Source organism: Solanum lycopersicum, chromosome 5, assembly GCF_036512215.1.
Source record: "Solanum lycopersicum chromosome 5, SLM_r2.1".
In the NCBI taxonomy this organism is placed as follows: domain Eukaryota; kingdom Viridiplantae; phylum Streptophyta; class Magnoliopsida; order Solanales; family Solanaceae; genus Solanum; species Solanum lycopersicum.
In genome coordinates this window covers 59,004,691-59,029,754 of record NC_090804.1, presented here as the reverse complement: position 1 = coordinate 59,029,754, position 25,064 = coordinate 59,004,691, and the positions used below count along the sequence as shown (strand labels likewise).

Here is a 25,064-nt window from a genome sequence, read left to right as displayed (position 1 = left end):
TAAAACTGTATCTACTAACCGTAAATAAATTAAACTATACCCTTATTAACTAATTACATGGGGATGTTTGACATCCCATGTAATTTTCCCTTAAATGGGTATGTCCACCCCGGCCTACTAAGTTGTTAGATACACATATACTACCACAAAGGAATGTGTGGTGTTATTATCGTAATGAATGCCGTATTTATTGTTTCACACTTTCTAGAATTTAGAGTTGAAATAAATACAAAGTTTTAAAATATGGAGCAAAAAGAAATTGAGCTTGTCTTTAATTTAATAATATAACTCAAGAACCAACCATAGATGTGATGAGTAGAAGGATCCTTAATCATAGATCTTGAATTTGAGCATATAGAAAACACTTCTCTCCAATGGGATTAATTACACGAAGCGTGTCTGAATCGAACTCCAATATAGATACGTACTCCACACTGAATGAAAAAAAAAACTAAAAAGAAGAAGAAAGAGAGTACAATCCAAAGAAACCCTCCTAATTAAGAAGCAAATTAAAAAGAGATGATCATAATAAATACATATATCATATATGATGCAGATTGAGAGAATGGTCACATCTAGTTAAGAAACAGTTGGTATAATTTTTGTTGTATTAACAATCACCGAAAATATACGATATTGATGTAATTAATTAATTTGTGAACTACTTATATTAATATTCTATGTTGAACAAGAATGAAGGTGGTGGTTGAACAATTTATATTTTCAGATATTTGCTGACAAATTTGACATCAGAATTTATTTCATGATGTGTCAATATCATATAAGAAAATGAGACTACATTACATCATTAATGTAAAAACAATTTATGTTATGGAGTAATATTAGGTGGCTTATAATAAGGAAAACATATATAATTTTTTTTCGTTTTAATTTACTATGTTTTGTCGATTTTATTCTTGTTTTTAAATACAATTTATTTTTTAATGTTTAGAGGATTATATTTAAAGTATAATATATAAATATGTCTTTTGACTTGATTTTATTTTATATTCTCATTCTTCAACTTTCAGTGTGCATAAGTAAGTACTTTAACTTGTATAAAATAGAACAAGTAGATAAATTAGTCCTACGTGACATAATACACATAAGACACCATACCTAATGAAAATTTTCATGTAGGATGCCACATAGGACGTGTGTGTCTATTTAATTTGTTCAACTTTATATAAATTTAAGTGTCTACTTGTAAACACCAAAAATTGAAGGAACATAAATATGAACTAAAACCAAGTTAAAAACATATTTATGTATTATAGTTATATTTAATAAGTATGATTCTATTAACTCCGTATCACTTATAATATTTTATCGAACCTGCAGTCCATGATATTATTGCAAAATATATATACTTTTAACTTTTATAATTAAATTAAATATTATTAATTATTTATATAATATTAATTTAGCATAATTCAATAATTCTGTTTTAAACTTACAGTTTGTATTTATAAAATTACTTAATACGTATGAAAATTATAGTTACAACCTAATTAAAAATGCATCTAATACAATGTCTTAGAAATCTAAAATTCAAATTTTGGCCGTCTGTACTTGTGCACTTTTGTGGGTGTGTTTTTATGAACTATTTTACTTTTTCTGCAGATTGATAAAATCAACAACTTTATCTCCCTTTCTGTATTCGGAAAATGACCTAAAATATCCTTCAAGTATTGAAAATGATATAAAATTACCTTCAATCCACCTTTTGGCTTCAAAATGTCCTTCTCATCTACCTATTGGCTCCAAAATACCCTTGATATCCACCTTTGGGTTCAAAATTGACAACTTATTTAATTTTTTTAAAATTAAACTCTTTAAAAATTTTTTTAAGATACTTGGCGTTCAACTATTGGTTATAATTTAATTTATTAATATAATTCATAAATGAACCCACTACTCACTCATTATTAACTAAATCCCACCCAATTAATAATCCAATTATAATATCAAAATCGACATAAACACTACTAAAACACGATGAAATTATAGATTACTGAAAAATGACAGCCAAAATTATTCGAGTCTGAATCGAAGCCCCAATTAAATTTAGGTTGAGCCGTTATTTAGGAGGACACTTTCAATAGAATTTTCTTTCAAGATTTAATTAGAAATTATGATTAAAGGTAAAGAAATAATATATCCCGATTTAATTCATGCATATTTTCTAATATAATTTTATAAATATTTATGATTTATTTTAAAACCTTTAATATATTATTTTGAAAATTTTTTACCTACGAAGTAACATCACATGATTGAGACGTAAGAATAATTAAGATGAACATAGTCAGACTCTTAAGTTTTATCGGTAATTTTTATTTAGAAACTTGAATGTATGATAATTTACTTCTATAAATATTTTTACTTCAATTTTTTAAAAACACTCAATTGGCAGTAGTTTTTCTGTCGTTGCATTAATAATGTGACAGATTTATTAATTTGGAGGGGTTCAATTAATAATGAGTGGGTAGCGAATTGATTTATAAATTATACTAATAAGTTAAATTATAACAAATTGTTTAGCGCCACGTAATTAAAAAAAATATTTAAATAGTTTAAATTTAAAATTGTTAAATAAGTGGTCAATTTTGAACCAAAAGGTGGATGAAAAGGATATTTTGAAGCCAATGGGTGGGTGTGAAGGATATTTTGGAGTCAATAGGTAGATGGAGGGTAATTTTATACCATTTCTAATACTTTGAGAATATTTTAGACCCTTTTCCGTTCTATATTAAATTAGATTAGAATTCAATTGAACTTTTCGGGCCCGTTTGGATGGGCTTAATAAAAGCAGCTTTAAAAAAGTACTTTTGAAAGTGCTGAAACTTATTTTTAAAATAAGCAGCTATGCGTTTGGATAAAAATGCTGAAGTTAAAAAAAAAAGTTGTTGATGTGTTTGGCAAATAAGTGCTGATAAACAACTTTTTAAATTAAAATGTCTGAAATACCCTTAAAAGCTGTTAACATAATAAAAGTTAATTTATTTATATTTTACAGCCATAAATAATTATATTTTGCTATCATTCACATATTTCTTTCTCATCACAAATTATTTATAAGAGGAATATAAACTTATTATAGATTTTAAAGATATATAATTTGAATAGATTAAAGAACGATTTAAGATTTTATTTTAGTTTCATCCATAGGTAATAATAATTGTCTATCATTCACATATTTCTTTATTATCACAAATTATTTATAAGAGGAATATAAAATTTTTATTTAAGTTATATGTGCAACTTATTTTACATTTTAATAATATATAATTTGAATAGATCACTTGAAAGATTTAAAATTTATTTTATTTTCATTCATTAGTAATAGTAATTGTCTATCATCCACACGTGAAAAGGGAAAAATAGAAGAAAGAGATGTTAGGGTTGTGTGGGTAATTTGGAGATTGTATAAAAATATTAAGGGCAAACAGGTAAAAATGTGGTCAACTTAAAACAGCTTATAAGCTGGAAAAAAAGCACCCCTACCCCACCTTTTAACTTTTGGCTTAAAATAAGTTTTTTTTAACTTAAAATAAGTTGTTTTGGGTATTGCCAAACAGCTAAATAAGTCAAAAATCAACTTTTAAGTCGGTTTGACCAACTTTTAAGCTGAGCCAAACAGGCTCTTCATCTTTACTAAATTATCATATGCTGCATGAATTTGTCCCTACAATTCTAAAATGAAAAGATTAGGTATATGATATGTCCCCCAAGTACACAATAATATAATGTGGGAATTGATCTTTTGTTACATTTGAGAATGTGACATGTGATCATGAAAAGGTATGACTTTGAAGTTTCAATATTTTAATCACTAGTAATAATGTGGCCACCCTGTTTTAGAACTTTTTATGAACTTGTATATAATATAAGAATAATAATGTATTTAAGAATAATAATGTATTTGTTTCTCTCGTTAAAAGACTGATCAAGGTTACTAGTGATTTTTCAAGGTTTAAAGTCGATGGATCTAAAAGAGACTTCATCTTAACGTATGGATTTTTATATGTAGATATTCAATTGTAATTTTCAGTTTAATGATTGGTTAAGAAGAAAGAGAAAATTAACTTTGCTATTATAAATATAGATTTATAATTCAATGGAAAATATTTATCCGCATCGAATGTTTATACTAAGTTAATGTAATTTTTATTATTACGTGATTTAATAAAGTAAAATAAACTATAAATTTAAACATATGACATGTATGTATTTACTGAGTATAAATATTCGATGCGGATAAATTTTATCTATCTCCAAATTAGACTTAAAATTTTCATTCTGGCATTCCATCAATGAAAAGGACAAGATAACTAAGTCTTTAGTTTGGGAGACAACCACAAAATGGAGAATTACTATTACACTCATGTATTAAAGTATGCTTCTATATCTAGCTTTACGTTTTTGATGATTTGATATAATAGATCTTGGTAAAGAAGGTAGTCTTTAATTATCACTAAAGTTTTAATTCCAATAATTGATATAACAAAATCAGAATGCGGAGATTTGGATAATTAAATTGTGGTCGTCTTTATCAGAGAAAAAAAATGTGTTCCAATCTTTTTTTTTAACTAAGATTTTTTCCTATTGAATTTTTCTGATAATATTTTTAATGAGCAAACATGTACTGCTCATAATATATTTGATAATATATGTCTTATTGGAGATATGATCCATTTGAGAGACTAAATGGTAATTAAATTGTCAGTGTACTCCAAGAGAAGAAAAAAAAAGGCTCAACTAATAAGAGAAATTATACTAATATCCTTAAACGAATAAATACAAGTTTATTACACAAACAAGAATCACAAATTACATGAAGATTACAAATATGACCAATATATACAATGAAATATATATTGTTTTTTTCACACTCTGGATCGTAGTACATTTTATAATATATTTTAGCAAATTAAATAAAAAACAAGACAATAAATGGTTGTACAAAGTTACATGATATTATAAAAATTGATTGAGTACATTTTTCATCAAGAAATTGGTGATAATGAGATTAGTTTTTTGGGAGAGATGGAAAGAATCCCAAAATACATATTTATTTGCATCAGTGCATGTTAGTGGGTTTAATTTGTCACATAAATAACTCATTTCAAATAATCCTGTGCCACAACATGCTACACCAGCCACCTCAAATCCTGTTTTCCAAGCAAAACAAATTAACCAATTCATTAGAAGATAATTAATTAATTGTTAATCCATCCAAAGAGATGTAAGAAATGGTGAATTACATTTAAGAAATTGTAAAATAAATATAGTTGGTAAGTTTTAATACTATATTTTTCTCCTATATATATAAGAAGTCATAGAGAGCAGCTCAAGCAGGACAACTTGACATGTGATATGTTTAAGAGCACAATATTAAAGAGAAATTTTTTACATTTCACATAACTTTAATTTAGGACCCCAAGATTCAATAGTCTTCTTTATTTTCTTAAACTCAGAGTCAAGTCAAATTAAATCTTTTTTTTTTGAAACGGAAAAAATATCTTAGATGAAGTCCGATAATACATATTTATGTATTATGCATTTACAATAACATAACAAAGCAAAGAGAGAAGTAACCAAATAGTTGAAAGGATTAAAAAGAAACTTACCAAATGAGGAAGGATTTCTGATAATTTGAAGTATGAGCTCATATGGATTAGAAAAAACCATTTTCATCCCTGGAAGTTCCCTATTTAACTTGTCAACCAAACCATTCAACATCACATTAAACCTCAAAGCACAATCATTATATTTCTCATTGCATGCAACTCCATGTCCTCCTATAATATTTGTTGCTCTTTCTAAAGGTAAACATCCCATTGGAGGAAGTCCAGTAAATGATATTTTCCTAGCTCCAAGTTGATAAATTTCTTTGATAAAATTCTCAGCAAGTTCAATTAGAAAGCCTTGATATTGTTCTATTGTAAATTGAGATGCACGTTTGCTTTGTATTGAATAATAATTTTCCAAGAAATCATTTGTTCCCAAGCTCACTAGATAGAGTGCTTCTTGTATTATGTATTTTGCTTTTTTCCTCCCTACATATGCTTCTAGTTTCTTTTGATACTCCTTGTAGTTCTCTATTTCCTTCCACAATGGTATCACATTCTGTCAAAAGGAGTCAATTAATTAGATATAAAAATAAATAAATTTTGACACCTGTATAGTCGCTCGTCAAAATAATTGATAATAGGCATACTTTCATCTATTTTGGCAGATTACATATATATACATATATATATATATATATATATATATATATATAATACTTCTTCTGTCTCAATTTAGATGAATTATGTATACGAATTATATATACATAATACTTTATCTGTTTCAATTCAGGCGGATTGTGCATAAGTAATACTTTCTCCATTCTAATTTATGGGAAATACATTTTTTTAGTTTATTTATTTATTTTTTTAAAAAAAGAAAATATTTTATTATTTGAAAAAAAATTAATGATATTATTGCTTTTTATTCTTGACACATTGATCAAGAAACAAGTAAATAATAGGGGTAATTTATCAAATCACCCTTATTAAATATAAGTCATTTAACAATGAAAAATGAGTAGCATTTAATAGCAAATGTAAAATATACACAACATAGTAAATTATTCATTAATTTATAAATTTAAAAAGTCTAGATAATTATTCATTAATTTTATAAATTTACAAAATATAGATGGACATTTTAAAATAATATACTCACCCTGTCGAATAATAGTTGTCTACTATTGACTTGACACACCCCTTAAGAAATATAAATACTATGGATAATATTACTACATTATCCTTCGACTTTATTAAATTTAATGCTTTGAAAAATGTGTTGAATTATAATATAACTCCATGTCCTTGTTTATCAATTTTTTCTTTCTTTTTAGTTGTTCCTAATTACTTATTCATTTTGACAAATCAGAAAATGATAAATTTTTTTACCTATTATACCCTCAATTAATTAATTTTGAAAAATGTAAAATTTCTTGAAAATCTTAAATTTTGAATTCATCTACTTAATAATTAATAGAGGTAAAATGATAAACTCTCTATGTCAATAATTATTTTTCTCAATAAGAGTGTCAATTCAAAGTGAACAGGTAATTAGGAACAGATAGAGTATATTTAATAAAAATGATAAAAAAGATATAAAAAATAAATTCTCTTTTAATTTTATAAATTAAATAAATATGATTGAATAATTATATAAAAAATAAATTCTCTTTTAATTTTATAAATTAAATAAATATGATTGAATAATTATATTTGATATAATAAACGCTATTATTAAAGGAGGAAAGTAACAAACAAGAACAGATAAATGAGGGAGTAATATTTCATGCATCTTGAGTTCATAAAGTTGCTGTACTCTTTTAAGGATAATTTTGAAAATTTTCAAAGTTTTTCTATATTTTTAACTTCTGTGCCCAACAAAATTAGACCACGTAAACTAAGAGGAAAGAGTATAATAAATGCTCCACAAAGATTTTTATATTTTTCCTTTTCCTAAATTAAGGAGAGTGGTTAATAGATGTCCTATTCATGATTCACCCAACAAACACAATTATATTACCACAAAAAATAAAATAATTAAACTTCAAGTCAATTTAAGATGGATAATATTGTTGTTAGGTTCAAAATAGAATAAATCTGAGTGGTGATAAATAAATTGATAAATAAAGTAAACTATATAATATTTTAATTAAGTGCTTTATAAATTAAAAACTAAATTAATATTTAAATAAACATAAAATTTATTGAAATTATAATCACTTGCAAAATAAAACTCGTAAAAGACTATACTATGAATGCCTGAATGATGTTATATTATGATATAAGAAGAACAATCTTCAATTAATTATAAAAATCCAAACTTTTTTTTCGAGAAAGAAATAACTAAATAGGAAAGAGTTTTAAATTTTTTTCTTTTAGAAAAATAAAACCAATGATTCTACTAGTACATTAATTTTCCTTCCCAAAAAGAATAAAATTCAAATATGATATGAAAATCATAACAAGACAAATATTCTATCCATGAAATGATTTGTCTCACTTTTTTTTTTCACTTAAAAATAAAAATGCTACTATATTTCACCCGTCCTAAAATATATGAAAATTTTGGTTTTATTAGAAATTTGGGCATTAAAATTTTATTTTTTTAAGAGATCATGCACAAGTATCTCTCAATTTATGTTCAAAATCTCATAGACACATTTATATTATATTAAGGTTCTATTATCTTTGAATTTATTTTATCATAATTTTCTATCCCTTTTCGATTTAAGTGACACTATCTCGTGGGTCCAATGCTGATTGACTTTTTCTTTCAATCTAGTGTCACGTAGGCCGAAAATATGCCTCACACATAGGTTGGGGAGGTACTTGTGAATTTTTCCTTTTCTAAAAAAAATAAAACTTATGTACATAAATTATATAAAACTATATGAAAGATACATACTTCCTTGGTTTGTAATTATTTGTCTATTTTTCCTTTTATAATTATCCCTAATTATTTGTCCATTTCAAAAAATTAGGAATTTTTTTTTACCCATTATATCCTCTATTAGATGACTAGTTAGTTTGAAAAATGTAAAACTTTTCATCCACTTCATAATTAATAGGGATAAAATGATAAACTCTTTAAGTCATTAATTATTTTCTTAATAGATTTGTCAATTTAAAGAATAAACAAATAAAAAGAAACAAAATGAATAAAATGATTTGAATTTCGAAAAATGTGTCATATAAATTGAAAAACAGATCGAGCAATAAGTAGAGAGATGTAATGAATTGCTTACTAGAACTTGAGAAGTGGCATTATCATAACCAGTACCAGCAGAAGCAAAACAAACTCCACCAGCAAAATCAGTAATACTAAACATTGGATCCAAATAAGCAGGCACAAATGGTCTCAAACCAAAAGCCTCTGATATAAAATCAGGCGGAATACGCCCATTACAAAATCTTCCTGTTGGCATTTTACCATAAAAATCACGTCCATAAGGCTCAAAATTACTCTTAAGAACAGTAGAAATTTGATTATTATTTCCAGCATCTACCGATGAATCGCCGAATACTATAATTGCTGGAACTTTTCCTCCTATAACACAAGGGATAATAATAGTTAGTTGAACAAAAATTATAATAAGACATGGAATGAACTTGTAATAAGCTTCCATTTTTTTTTTGGGTTAAGGTTATGGGAATTTGAGTTAAGTATATTTACTTCTTATACAGGTGAATAGGTGGGAAAGAGGGTCCTTTGGCAGGAGTTTGTTGGTGAATAATTAATGATTGAGTAATGAAAAAAATTATCTACGTGTTACTCGTCCTCTTTTATATTACTTCATCCGTTTTATAAAAAAAATTATTTAATTTGATTTGACATAAAGTTTAAAAAATTAAAGAAAATTTTTGAATCGTATGATACTAAATTAAAGTTATATCAAATGTAAAAAAATTGTCTTCAATCTTGTGACAGTAAAACATGTCATGTAGAAAATTAAAATTAAAATTTTACCAAACTAAAAAGAAAAGAATGTCATTCTTTTTGAAACGGAGGAAGTAGTTATCTAAATTATTTTTTACTAGCTCTTTTAAAAGGCAAAGGCTTACGGTGAGACATTTTATGTAGTACAAAATGATACATAAGTTTTGAGATATAGTGTGTAAGTTTCATGAATTTACGAGATATATATTTGATTTAACTTCTGTTTAGTGATTTTATTACTAAAAATTAATAAATAAAAGTAAAATTTTCAATGATAAATCTAAATAAATCACTAGTAATATAGGAAAAATATATTGTAATTTTTATTTCAGAAAGGTAACAAGACAAATAATAACAATAATACTAGAGATAATCTTTAAAGTAAAATTATTATCCATCTCTACATGTATAATGTGTTGGCACTCAATTTTGGCCTAACATTTTAAAAATTCGTGATTTTGAAGCTTTATTTATTTAATAGCAAATTTTGGTCCGATGATTTTAAAATTCATACATTTTGAGTCAAATACAAAAAAAAATAAAAATAAAAAATCTGCCTTTTCCACATTGTCTCTCAAACAATTTTCAATTTTGCAATAGTCCCACATCGATATTTTATCCTTTTTGACGATTTTTGGGTTTCTATATAAACCCACTTCATTCACTATTTTTAAGAGAGGATTTGGAGGGGAAAACAAAAGAATACTCATAAAATTTTGAGAATTCTTGGTTCCCATAGTTCAAAAGAATACTCATGAAGGATCTTTCATGGAGGCATAGTTTATGGTTGTACCCCTGCGTGGGACTGATTATTTGTATACATTTTTCCTATTATGTATTTCCATTAGGTTTTATTCATAAAATTTGTATAAATTTGAGTTTTGAGACAATGAAATATTTCAAATGACGTATACATCCTTCAAATCGATAGGCCTACCCTAGGCATTAAAGGGTCCCATATTTGTATAGGATGCGCAATAATTGTTTGTATGCTATGTGATATATTTCAACTTGTCTTTAATTAAAACAGTATTTATGTGTTTTATTCATTATTTGTGTGATATTTTGTATTATCCATTATGTACAGGAACTAACACTTTTACATTTTTGAGTTGTTCTTCTTCAATGCGAAATGTTGATTTGTGTCCGAATTCATGAAATCATTATTTGTCCAAAGTTGCAAGAGACAAGAGGATTAGCGAAATTAGAGTCCTTGCATTTCTCAATTATATCAAGTCAAAACGATAAATCAGGGGAGTATTTGACTATGAGGTCGCATCCACTTATTTTTATTATTATTTTGCATGATGGTCTTTCTCTCACATATTTCTCATATTTTTGTAGGGATACCGTCCCCGACTTCAGTTAGGGATGGTCATAAAATGTCTGGATATCATGAAAATTGGAAGGAGCCAAAAATTCAAGAAAACATCCAAAAGATGTACAACAAATTATTACTGTAGAAATTAGTATGTTACATTCAGCAGACAACATAAATATTGAAGATTAAGAGGCTATAAAACATATTGGTGCAAAAAAAAAAATCATGACTACAAATTTCAGTGGCGTTAGACCTAGGAATTTCTTTGAGTTGTCTAAATCTTTAAATTCTTATATGCCTTATCTGGCCGAACTACGCATACATGATTCTCATTTTAATGAGATACGTAGGCAACCCTTCTTGGGTTCGGTATTATCTTTTTCAAAAAAAGAAAAAAAATTATAAAATAGTTTGCACATATTTTCCAAGTCATATCTGGCCGAACTCCGCGTACCTAATTCTCATTTTAATGAGATACGTAGGCAACCCTTCTTGGGTTTGGTATTATCTTTTTCAAAAAAAGAAAAAAATTAAAAAAAATAGTTTGTGCGTATTTTTCAAGTCATATCTGGCCGAACTACGCATACCTGATTCTCATTTCGGTGAGATACGTAGGCAACCCTTCTTGGGTTTGTATTATCTTCTCCAAAAAAAAAATTATTGTAAAATTGTTTGTGCATATTTCCCCAGTCATATCTGGACGAACTACACGTACCTGATTCTCATTTCGGTGAGATACGTAGGCAACCCTTCTTAGGTTCGGTATAATCTTTTAAATTTTTTTTTATAAAAATTGTTTGTGCATATTTTCCCAGTCATATCTGGACGAACTACGCGTACCTGATTCTCATGTTAATGAGATACGTAGGCAACCCTCCTTGGGTTCGGTATTATCTTCTCCAAAAAAAAAATTTAAAATAGTTTGTGCATATTTTTCAAGTCATATCTGCACAAACTACGCGTACCTGATTCTCATGTTAATGAGATACGTAGGCAACCCTTCTTGGGTTCGGTATTATCTTTTTCTAAAAAAAAAAGTTTGTGCATATTTTTCAACTCATATCTGCACGAACTACGTGTACCTGATTCTCATTTTAATGAGATACGTAGGCAGCCCTTCTCGGGTTCGGTAATCATTCTTCAATTTTTTTTGTTTTTAACATACTGTAAGAGTCATATCTTCAGCTCGGTTGGGACCTATGTGGTTAAGAGCATGTAAATATATTCGATATGATGGAAAAGACTGACTTTGCGGTGTACTACAGATTCTCGTAGTACCTCTTACCTGTACTTTTGTGATGCTTGAAAATTCTCTTGCATTCAATCAAGATACGAATAAAATTAACCTTATGTTTCATGTGCATTGTGTGGTGAGATTTGATCAAAGTTCAATTGTGTTACACTGTTGATCTAGAACTTGACCTGAATGTTATTCGAGGCGAAATCATGAGTAATGTTTGGTTTGAGAAAGGATTGTAGGCCTTTTTTTGACTCGATTGTGCCTTTCAAAGCCTACCAAATTACATTAATCCCTAGTTTTCCATTTTGAGCCTGAGACCTTCATTTGGACAACCAAATCTTAACCACTACCCTTTTGAGTGCTTACAAGCACTATCCTCTCTTGGCCCAACCTTCTTGAGTGCACCAAGAATGTGTAAATCATAAGAGTAGATCCACGTTTGAAATTTCAAAAAGCAAAGATATTGAGTCTCCCAAAATCAAGGAAGCAAAGACTCTAGTTAAAAAGAGAGAAAAAAAAGTGGAAGAAATAAAGAAAGGCGAAAAATTCCTTTACAGGATCAGTGAAAGGTGGGAAGGAAAATATTCCAACAAAAAAAGAAAAAATTATTATAATAAAGAAGTGAATAAAAGAAAAGCTCCAACGAATAAGGACTCAAAAGAAGAAGAAGATGTCACACCCCTTTTTCGCGCGGCGGCGTAAGGGTTTTTCCAATTTAAGTGACGTTATTGATTAGGAGATTATTTTGATTTTTTCAGAGTCGCCACTTGGAATTGAGTTACGGTGTTCCAAGTCACCCTTTTTGTTTAATCCCTAATCAAAAGGAAATGACTCTTTGTTTGGTCTGCGAACGAGTTCGGGTAAGGAATTCTGTTGACCAAGGGGAAGGTATTAGGCATCCCTCGAGTCCCGTGGTTCTAGCACGGTCGCTTTATGGACATTTATGACTTAAACTAATTTATGAATATTGTATTATTAACACAAATATATTTAACCTCATTCTTTGACTTATATAAATATATTAAAACTATCTTATTTTTATTAATCTATGCCCTTTAATTAAAATATATATATACACATATAAATTAAATCAAGCAAAACAGAATAAAATAAGATATTCTTTATTATTATTATTTCTTTTGTTTTTATTATTATTTTTATTTTTTATTCTATTTTTTTACATTTTTTTTATACTTTCTCATCTTTTGCTATTATTGTTATTTATTGTTATTATTATTTTTTATACTTTCAAGGTTTTATTTATTTATTTATTTTAACTTAATTTTTTTTTGTTTGGACAAAGAAACTTTTGAGAAAATAAATATAAAAAATTCTTTTCCTCTTCAATTGAATTTTTTATATTATTTTTATACTCCTTTTCTATTATTTTTTTTTGTTTTCTCTCTTCCCTCTTTTTTTGTATGTTCTTTTTCACAGTTTATTTTTTTTTAACTTTTCCATTTTTCCTTTTATTATTATTATTATTATTATTATATTTTTTCATTTTTTATTCGATTTTTTTACGTCACTAACATTAAATAAAAATTCTACTAACTAAAATTAATATATTTACATAATAGCTACACATTTTTTCATTATAAACTAAATATTAAAAATTACATGACTTGGACAATAATTTTACTTAAGTATAAAATAAACTATGGGTTATTTAAATATAAAATAAATCATGGTTTGATATAATAATTTCACACTAAAAATAATTATACCAAGATCTAAACATAAAACTGATATGAACGTTTGAACATACTTCATACAATAACATGAATAAATATTAATGGTTTAAACATACGCGAAATTTAACAACTTTAATATATATTGCAATTCATTCTCGCATTATCATGACATAAAACTAATACAAAATTAAATTAGTATTACCTCTTGTGGAAATTATTTCACCAAAAGAAAACAATGCGAATAAGAAACCGCGAAAGTAAACCTCAACTTCAACCTTTGGTTTCTTTGTGCGTGTGTTCTTCCGGAAAAAAAAATTCTTTGTTGTTTCTTCTCCTTTTTCTTTTACTTACAATTTTTTTTTCTTTTTCTTTCTTTCTCTTCTTATTTTTTTTCTCTCCTCCTTTCTGATTTCTCGTCCCCTTTTTTCCTTTTTATGTTTGTCTTTTTGTGTTTAGTGTAGTGTGTGCGTGTGTGGGACGTGGGGGTAATGGGTAAAGTGGGGGGTAATGGGATTTTTTTTTACTTTTTTTTTATATTAAATATATATGAAATGATAACCATATAATTATTAATTGTTTTGAGTAAATAAATAAATAAAATCTAAATGGATAATATATATATATATATATATATATATATATATATATATATATATATATATATATATTTTAACAATCAAAAATAAACTTTTCTAATAAAAAGTATATTTATGTTGTTTATTTTTATATCTTTTAAATAAACTTAATGAAAATAAAAAAAGTCAAAATATATTTAATATAGATTGATAAAATTATTTACGCTCTAAAAATTGGTGTTAAATTTAAATTCGGTCAAAATTACGTGTCTACAATTTGCCCCTCTTTGACTGGAAACACGAAGAGTTTTTCAGACAAAGAAGTAGACAAAGTGACAAGTTTTTAACGAACTTTAATTTGAAAGACCAAAATTTGTGCGACCGAGTCCTTGTTTGGACATCCTACATATCCCGGGTGATAAGGGAATCAGGACACTTGTAGTTCAAGGAGATAAAGTGATGAGTTGGAAGTTAAGTGAGGTTCCATCGAGGCTCCAGATCGCGACTCTTATCCTTACATAAAAATTGAAAACTATTAGTCAAAAGAAAAACAAATGTACAAACTTCCATCCATGCAGCTTTTCTTGAATCTTCACTTGAATTTTGACTTTAAGATATCACCTTGATTTTTGAGTGAATATCTTAACTTAGAATTGGAATGGAGGCTGAACTTGCCACTTAGGCGGAACTTTCGACATTCTTCAAAATGACAACTTGAAAAATGCTCTTGAATAAATGCGTGTTTTCTTGATCAAAAGTTGACTAGCAAAAGATGTGTGGAAATCAGGCTGCTACATGCATTGAAGAAGCTAATTCTAACCATCATGGAATTGATTATTCTAAGAAATTTGAAACTTTGTTCTTGAATTTCAAATCCAGGTCTCGCTTGAGGAAACCTGAGAACCACCACAAACAAAAAATAAATAAAATTTTTGCCCCAGTTTTCACTGAGAAAATTTTGTGAGTTATTAGCAAATATAAATATAAAACATAAACTTCGGCTAGGAAGTGTTTATTTCAGGAGAAAATAAAACTAAAAATCTAGACTAGGGAGTGTTAATCCTACGAGAAAGTAATCTAATCCCATTATCCAGGAGGGTCCTGCTAGTCCCATTATCCAGGAGGGTCCTGCTAGTCCCATTATCCAGAGGGGTCCTGCTAATCCCATTATCCAGGAGGGTCCTGCTAGTCCCATTATCCAGGAGGGTCCTGCTAGTCCCATGTCCTGCTAGTCCCATTATCCAGGAGGGTCCTGCTAGTCCCATTATCCAGGAAGGTCCTGCTAGTCCCATTATCCAGGAGGGTCCTGGTAGTCCCATTATCCAGGAGGGTCCTGCTAATCCCATTATCCAGGAGGGTCCTGCTAGTCCCATTATCCAGGAGGGTCCTGCTAGTCCCATTATCCAGGAGGGTCCTGCTAGTCCCATTATCCAGGAGGGTCCTGCTAGTCCCATTATCCAGGGGGGTCCTGCTAATCCCATTATCCAGGAGGGTCCTGCTAATAAAGTTTTCAACAAACTAATAATACCAACGAAACATTGTGAATGCTATCTTCATTATTTGGAAGTTCCTTCAAGGAAAATAATAATAATAATAATAATAATAATAATAATAATAATAAATAAAATAAATATTCCAACATTCAAGTAATTGCTATTTTGATATATATTAGCCAACTTTCATATAATATTCCACAAGTCTTTATTGTAGGGTTTCCATTTTGCTCGCTGCAGACTAGGTTGAACATCTAGGTTCCTCGAATCCTTAATCTTGAAACAACTTGTGTCCCTGCTTCAACAAAGAAAATTTGTGAGTTTGAAAAGGTGGTGGTTGGTTTGTGGTTCCATCTTTCGACAAAGGCGGCTCAAACACTTATGACGCATTGGTTGTTTCCAACGTTCAATACTTCTTACTGATTGATTGTACTTTCATCCACATTTGCTTATTTTGCAACCTAAATCCAATGTCTTCATCTCATAACACTCATTGTTTAGCCTTCATAGGATCAGAGAATTTTCGAATTCAACACTTGAAGACAGATTAACTTAGTAGCCTGATGCTTTGTCTAGTACCGATTAGAGACTTGGTAGCGAGTCTTGAAATTCCTTCATAGTTTTTTTTTGTTTTGTTTTTTGACAAAGACTCGACTCAAATACATACCAAAAAAGTGACAAAAAAAGTATAAGAAAGTTACGAACTATATGAGAATAAAAGAAAAGATTCGATGAAGACTCTTTTTTTTGTAAGAAGAAGAAAGAAAAACTTATCTGAGTGTGGGAGCCGAGTCTATTGATCATGCCATGCACTTTGAATTGATTTCCAGACTTGGCTATCCAATCTATTCATCAACCATTATTGATTATTCAATCTTGATGTGGAATCCCAACACTTAATGAAGCCATAAATAATCTGAACCCTTATAGAATTTGTGGTATTAACGAAGGTCTTTGCTGCTAAAACTCAATCATGTTAATTGCTCCAACTCACGTCTGCCTTAGGGTGCATGTCAGGATTTTCACCAATAAGACTCTCTTATATTCAACTCCTTTTCGCCTTACGGTGCCCACTTAGGATTTTCACCAATAAGACTCTCTCATTTTTATTTCTTTTTACTCACATTTGTCTTATGGTGCCCATTCAGGATTTTTACCTACCTTTAACCAACTTATTCTCGACATATCAAGGGCTGATGCAAAGACTTTTTTTTTTGACTTAAGATGATGGGCTTGATTTTGAGCTGTGAGATGAGAGACCGAATAAATAAACAAACGACTTTTGCCCCAGTATACTACAATATGAATTTTTGGATTTGTATTTGGTTGAACCGAACCCAATATTAGGGCTGCCTACGTATCTTGCCGAAACAAGAATCAGGTCAAACGTAGTTCAGGCAATTTGTTTTGTTTTTTTTTGTTTTTTTTGTTTTTTTTTGTTTTTGTTTTGTTTTGTTTTTGTTTTCGTTTTTTTTTGAAAAGTCAAGGACACAGCATAACCAAGAGATCCCATTGAATCAACCCTTGAAATATCAAGCCCAAACATAAGGGTTTCTAATGTCCAATCATATGTAATATCTTTTCACAGCATCGGCATTGACGACCGTTTCTGTCACTTTGCCTTCTATATCTGCTAAATAAAGAGCACCATTGGATAAATACCCTTTTAACAACGAATGGTCCTCTCCAATTTGCAGAAAATTTGCCTTTGGTTTCAACATGATGTGGCAAAATACGTCTCAACACTAATTGACCCTCTTCAAAATGTCTGGGACGCACCTTTTTATTGTATGCCCGTGCCATTCTTTTCTGATATAATTGTCCATGACATACTGATGTCAGACGCTTCTCATCAATCAAACTTAATTGCTCTAACCGAGTTTTGACCCATTCATCATCATCAATTTCAGCCTCCACAACGATTCGTAAAGATGGGATCTCAATCTCTGCAGGTATAACTGCTTCAGTCCCGTATACCAGTGAATATGGGGTAGCGCCCACTGACGTACGGACTGTAGTGCGATAACCCAACAAAGCAAAAGGCAACTTTTCATGCCATTGTCGAGAATTTTGCACCATCTTACGAAGTATCTTTTTTATATTTTTGTTAGCAGCTTCTACAGCCCCATTTGCCTTTGGGCGATACGGAGTCGAATTTCGATGCTCAATCTTAAATCGGTGGCATACCTCTTGCATTAAGTGGCTGTTGAGATTTGCGGCATTGTCAGTTATAATCACCTTTGGAATACCAAAACGACAGATGATGTTGAAATGGATGAAATCCACCACGACCTTCTTGGTCACTGATTTAAAAGTTACTGCTTCCACCCACTTTGTAAAATAATCAATGTCCACCAAGATGAACCTGTGACCATTCGATGCTTTTGGTTCTATCGGTCCAATCACATCCATTCCCCATGCCACGAAAGGCCATGGAGCCGACATTGCATGCAACTCAGAAGGGGGAGAATGTATTAAATCACCATGTATTTGACATTCATGACATTTACGAACAAATCGTATGGAATCCCGCTCCATGGTGAGCCAATAATATCCTGCTCGAAGTATTTTCTTGGCTAGAACATATCCATTCATATGAGGTCCACAAACTCCTGAGTGTACTTCAATCATGATTGTGGAAGCCTCTTGAGCATTTACATACCTTAGAAGACCTAAATCGGGTGTCTTCTTGTACAGTATGCCTCCGCTTAAGAAAAAACCCCTTGCTAGTCATCGAATAGTCCTTCTGTAACGACCTATTTAGTCGTTTTGAGCAGCAGATTTTATTTCTGGAAAAACAGGCTGAGGCGACGAACCCAACGACGAACCGTCATGGGCACGACGGACCGTCGCAGGGTCTCGTTTCCAAACACTTAGAAAATATGAAATTGAGTACTGAAAATCGACTCTCTGAACTTCATAACGGAGTGGCAGGACGGACCGTCACAGGTGTAACGGACCGTCACAGGCCATTCACCCAAAAAATCAAGTTTCTGAACTATGCGACGGACAGCAGGACGGACCGTCGCAGGCGCGACGGCCCGTCACAGCTTGCGTAATCCCAGTTGGAGTCGGATTTCTGGTTAAGTTTTAAAGGGGCGTTTTGGACTATTCCTGCTATAATTATATATTTCGTGGGTTTATATTAATAACTCAAATTCTTGGGGGTTAAAAGAGGTAACCTTAAGTTAATTAGTGGGGTATTATTGCCATCTTTTATTCTTAATTATATACTAATTAGGGTAAAAGAAAGAGAGTTTGAATAAGAAAAATAGAAAGAACAAAGAGAGACAGAAAAAGAAAGAGAACGAGTAGAGAGAGAGAGAAACGAAGAGGATAGCAAGGATTTTGAGAAGATAGCTTGTTGATTGCAATTCTTCGGTGGAGGTAGGTTATGGTTTTCATGCTATTCGTAGTAAACTCTTAATAGCGAATGATATGTGTTAGTAGTATTGTAAACCTTCTATATGCTTAATTGTATGCTTGCATGAATGATGTGATTATGTAATTGTGAATAAATAAGCATGATGAAGCTATTGAATCCCAAATCTTGAAGAGAAACCCTAATCTACTTTGTTAATGATGATGCCTTGGTATAAAAGAAGGCTTGATGAACGAAAGTGGTGAGATTAGGGGATCGGGTGCCACGTTCCGGTACCAGGATTGAATATGGATCTGGTGTCACGTTCCGACACCAGGATAGAATATGGATCGGGTGCCACGTTCCGGTACCAGCATAGAATATGGATCGGGTGTCACGTTCCGACACCAGGATAGAATATGGATCGGGTGCCATGTTCCGGTACCAGGATAGAATATGGATCGGGTGCCACGTTCCGGTACCAGGATAGAATATGGATCGGGTGTCACGTTCCGACACCAGGATAGAATATGGATCGGGTGCCACGTTCCGGTACCAGGATAGAATGAGGATCGGAGTGTCACGTTCCGACACAAGGATAGTATATTGAGGAGCGGAGTGTCACGTACCGACATGAGGGGAATAAAGATAGTGAATCTTGAAATATGTTAATATATCCAATCTAATGAACTAAATTCCCAAATGAGTATGATGAGGAGGTGTGAGTCCTCATTGATGTGCTTGGTGTTGTAACTATCCGACACGATTTGGAATTGGCTGCGGTGGTGTTTGCATTAAAGCAATGGAGACACTATTTATATGGGGTTAAGTGTGAGATCTATACGGATCATCATAGCCTACAGTATGTCTTTACTCAGAAAGATTTGAACTTGAGACAGAGGAGATGGATGGAACTACTGAAGGACTACGACATCACTATTTTGTATCATCCGGGGAAGGCGAATGTTGTAGCGGATGCTTTAAGTAGAAAGGTGGGAAGCATGGGAAGTCTAGATCACTTGCAAGCTTCTAGACACCCATTGGCTAGAGAGGTTCAGACTCTAGCTAATGACTTGATGAGATTAGAAGTAAATGAGAAGGGAGGATTGTTGGCTAGTGTGGAGTCAAGATCTTCTTTTCTTGACAAAATTAAGGGAAAACAGTTTGATGATGAGAAACTAAGGCGAATCCAAGATAAAGTATTGCGAGGGGAGGCTAAGGAAGCGCAAATCGATGAGGAAGGTGTTTTGAGAATCAAGGGAAGGGTATGTGTACCCCGCGTCGATGATTTGATCAACACTATTCTGACAGAGGCTCATAGTTCAAGGTATTCTATACATCCGGGTGCAACCAAGATGTATCGTGACCTAAAACAACACTTTTGGTGGAGTAGAATGAAGTGTGATATTGTTGACTTTATTGCCAAGTGTCCAATGTGTCAACAAGTAAAGTATGAACACCAAAGGCCCGGAGGAACACTTCAGAGAATGCCCATTCCGGAATGGAAGTGGGAAAGAATTGCAATGGACTTTGTGGTTGGTCTTCCAAGGACAATGGGTAAGTATGAATCCATTTGGGTGATTGTTGATAGGTTAACTAAATCTGCTCATTTCATTCCGGTAAAGGTGACTTACAATGCAGAGAAGTTAGCCAAGATCTATATCTCAGAAATCGTTCGATTGCATGGGGTTCCACTATCCATCATATCAGATAGAGGTACGCAGTTTACTTCTATGTTTTGGAAAACATTGCATGCGGAATTGGGTACTGGGTTGGACCTTAGTACTGCATTCCATCCTCAGACCGACGGTCAGTCCGAAAGGACGATTCAAGTGTTGGAGGATATGCTTCGTGCGTGCGTGATAGAATTTGGTGGCCATTGGGATAGCTTCTTACCCTTAGCTGAATTTTCATACAATAATAGCTATCACTCGAGCATTGATATGGCTCCATTCGAGGCACTATATGGGAGGAGGTGTAGGTCTCCCATTGGGTGGTTTGATGCATTTGAGGTTAGACCTTGGGGTACTGACCTTCTGAGAGAATCGTTAGATAAAGTGAAATCTATTCAAGAAAAGTTGTTAGCGGCTCAATGTAGACAGAAAGAGTATGCAGATCGAAAGGTTAGAGACTTGGAGTTCATGGAGGGTGAACAAGTCTTGTTGAAGGTTTCGCCAATGAAAGGGGTTATGCGATTTGGTAAGCGAGGTAAACTTAGCCCGAGGTATATTGGTCCATTTGAAGTACTTAAGCGAGTAGGGGAGGTGGCTTATGAGTTAGCCTTGCCTCCAGGGCTGTCCGGAGTGCATCCGGTATTCCATGTGTCTATGTTGAAAAGATATCATGGGGATGGAAATTACATTATCCGTTGGGATTCAGTTTTGCTTGATGAGAATTTGTCTTATGAGGAGGAGCCTGTTGCTATTTTAGATAGAGAAGTTCGCAAGTTGAGGTCAAGAGAGATTGCATCCATCAAGGTGCAATGGAAGAATCGACCGGTTGAAGAGGCCACTTGGGAGAAGGAGGCAGATATGCGAGAAAAATACTCATATCTGTTTACAGATTCAGGTACTCCTTTTCGCCCTTGTTTTCCTTCTTGTGATCGTTCGGGGACGAACGATGGGTAAATTGGTATCTATTGTAACGACCTGTTTAGTCGTTTTGAGCAGCAGATTTTATTTCTGGAAAAACAGGCTGAGGCGACGAACCCAACGACGAACCGTCATGGGCACGACGGACCGTCGCAGGGTCTCGTTTCCAAACACTTAGAAAATCTGAAATTGGGTACTGAAAATCGACTCTCTGAACTTTGTAACGAAGTGGCAGGACGGACCGTCACAGGTATGACGGACCGTCACAGGTGTGACGGACCGTCACAGGCCATTCACCAAAAAAGTCAAGTTTCTGAACTATGCGACGGACAGCAGGACGGACCATCGCAGGCGCGACGGCCCGTCACAGCTTGCGTAATCCCAGTTGGAGTCGGATTTCTGGTTAAGTTTTAAAGGGGCCTTTTGGACTATTCCTTCTATAATTATATATTTCGTGGGTTTATATTAATAACTCAAATTCTTGGGGTTAAAAGAGGTAACCTTAAGTTAATTAGTGGGGTATTATTGCCATCTTTTATTATTAATTATATACTAATTAGGGTAAAAGAAAGAGGGTTTGAATAAGAAAAATAGAAAGAACAAAGAGAGACAGAAAAAGAAAGAGAACGAGTAGAGAGAGAGAAACGAAGAGGATAGCAAGGATTTTGAGAAGATAGCTTGTTGATCGCAATTCTTCGGTGGAGGTAGGTTATGGTTTTCATGCTATTCGTAGTAAACTCTTAATAGCAAATGATATGTGTTAGTAGTATTGTAAACCTTCTATATGCTTAATTGTATGCTTGCATGAATGATGTGATTATGTAATTGTGAATAAATAAGCATGATGAAGCTATTGAATCCCAAATCTTGAAGAGAAACCCTAATCTACTTTGTTAATGATGATGCCTTGGTATAAAAGAAGGCTTGATGAACGAAAGTGGTGAGATTAGGGGATCGGGTGCCACGTTCCGGTACCAGGATAGAATATGGATCGGGTGTCACGTTCCGACACCAGGATAGAATATGGATCGGGTGCCACGTTCCGTTACCAGCATAGAATATGGATCGGGTGTCACGTTCCGACACCAGGATAGAATATAGATCGGGTGCCACGTTCCGGTACCAGGATAGAATATGGATCGGGTGCCACGTTCCGGTACCAGGATAGAATATGGATCGGGTGTCACGTTCTGACACCAGGATAGAATATGGATCGGGTGCCACGTTCCGGTACCAGGATAGAATGAGGATCGGAGTGTCACGTTCCGACACCAGGATAGTATATTGATGAGCGGAGTGTCACGTACCGACACGAGGGGAATAAAGATAGTGAATCTTGAAATATGTTAATATATCCAATCTAATGAACTAAATTCCCAAATGAGTATGATGAGGAGGTGTGAGTCCTCATTGATGTGCTTGGTGTTGTAACCAAGGGTTATGGTAACTGTAAATGCTGCATGCTAAGGATATTAGTTGATTTTATGATATTGCTTAATACATACTGTTTTCTATTTTGAGTTGGCCGATGATATATACTCAGTACCCGTGTTTTGTACTAACCCCTACTTTTATTGCTTTCTTCTTGTTTATTTGTGGAGTGCAGCAAACGTGCCGTCATCTTCGACTCAACAGTAACTCAAGCCAGTCTTACTACATCGGAAATTCAGGGTGAGCTAATGCTTCTAGCTTGGACTGGATCTTCTTCTTCAAGTCTTGATGCCTTGAACTTCCGGCATGGACTAGCTTCTTATGTATTTTTAGCTTCTTAGAATACTCTTAGTTTAGTAATTTTATTATAGATGTTCTTGTGATGATGACTTCCAGATTTTGGGGATAATAATAGTTATTGATTTTATTAATGAGTTTAAGTCTTTCGCATTACTTTATGTTGATATTATATTGAAATGTTAAGGTTTAGATTGGTTGGTTCGCTCACATAGGAGGGTAAGTGTGGGTGCCAGTCGCGGCCCGGATTTGGGTCGTGACACCTTCTTTGATTACTAGTTACATCTGACGAACATTCTCCAGACTGAAGATAAGTTTTGATATCATGAAACCAAGGCTTACCATCAAATTCCTGCTCAATCATGTTGCAATAGGCATGTTGATCACGAATTTGTATGTATAAAGGGTCGATATGGGCGTCATCAGGGTGTTGGAGCATCGAAGACAAAGTGGCCAATGCATCTGCAATCTCATTGTGCATTCTGGGAATGTGTCTAAACTTTATCGACACGAATCGTTGACAAAGACCTTGTAAACAATGTTGATATGGTATCGGCTTTGGGTCTCGAGTTTCCCATTCTCCTTGAATTTGATGAACTAGTAAGTCTGAGTCTCCTAACACTAACAATTCTTGGATGCCCATGTCAACAGCTAACCTCAGACCCAAAATGCATGCTTCGTACTCAGACATATTATTAGTACAATAGAATCTAAGTTGGGCTGATATAGGGTAATATTCCCCTAATTCAGACATAAGAACAACTCCTATTCCAACTCCTTTCCTGTTAGAGGCACCATCAAAGAATAACTTCCAACCTTGATCGTTATCGTGAATAACTTCATCGATACAAGATATCTCTTCATCTGGAAAATAGGTTTTAAGCGGTTCATATTCTTCATCAATAGGGTTCTCTGCCAAATGATCTGCCAATGCTTGAGCTTTCATTGCGGTCCGCGTTATATAGATAATGTCAAACTCTGTGAGCAATATTTGTCATTTCGTAAGCCTGCCTGTGGGCATGGGCTTTTGAAAAATATATCTCAACGGATCCATACGAGAGATGAGATAAGTAGTGTAAGACGAAAGATAATGTTTCAACTTCTGTGCTACCTAAGCTAGGGCACAACACGTTCTTTCAAGAAGGGTATACTTTGCTTCGTAAATGGTAAATTTCTTGTTGAGGTAATAAATGGCCCGCTCTTTCTTCCCAGTGTCATCATGCTGACCCAGTACGCAACCAAAAGAATTATCAAGTACTGACATATACAATATCAAAGGTCTTCCCGGCTCGGGAGGAACCAACACAGGGGGATTTGATAGGTAACTCTTAATTTTTCAAAAACTTGTCGACATTCTTCGGTCCACTCGACTGTGGCATTCTTTTTCAACAACTTAAAGATAGGCTCACAAGTTGTTGTGAGTTGAGCAATGAATCTGCTGATGTAGTTTAACCTTCCTAGAAGGCTCATAACCTCAGTTTTGTTCTTTGGAGGTGGCAATTCTTGGATTGCTTTAATCTTTGAAGGATCCAACTCGATACCTCTTCG

At 32.4% G+C, this 25,064-nt stretch overlaps 1 protein-coding gene across 1 annotated transcript; it reads right to left on the bottom strand.

The window, feature by feature from the left end:
• Nucleotides 1–4,765: 4,765 nt before the first annotated feature.
• LOC101250696 (GDSL esterase/lipase At2g04570) lies at nt 4,766–9,321 on the bottom strand. Its single transcript, XM_004240107.5, has 3 exons — nt 8,822–9,321; nt 5,634–6,132; nt 4,766–5,174 (listed from the first exon to the last, which is right to left on the bottom strand). Exons 1-3 carry the CDS (start codon nt 9,200–9,202, stop codon nt 4,981–4,983), a joined length of 1,074 nt encoding a protein of 357 aa, XP_004240155.1. The 5' UTR covers nt 9,203–9,321; the 3' UTR covers nt 4,766–4,980.
• Nucleotides 9,322–25,064: the final 15,743 nt, after the last annotated feature.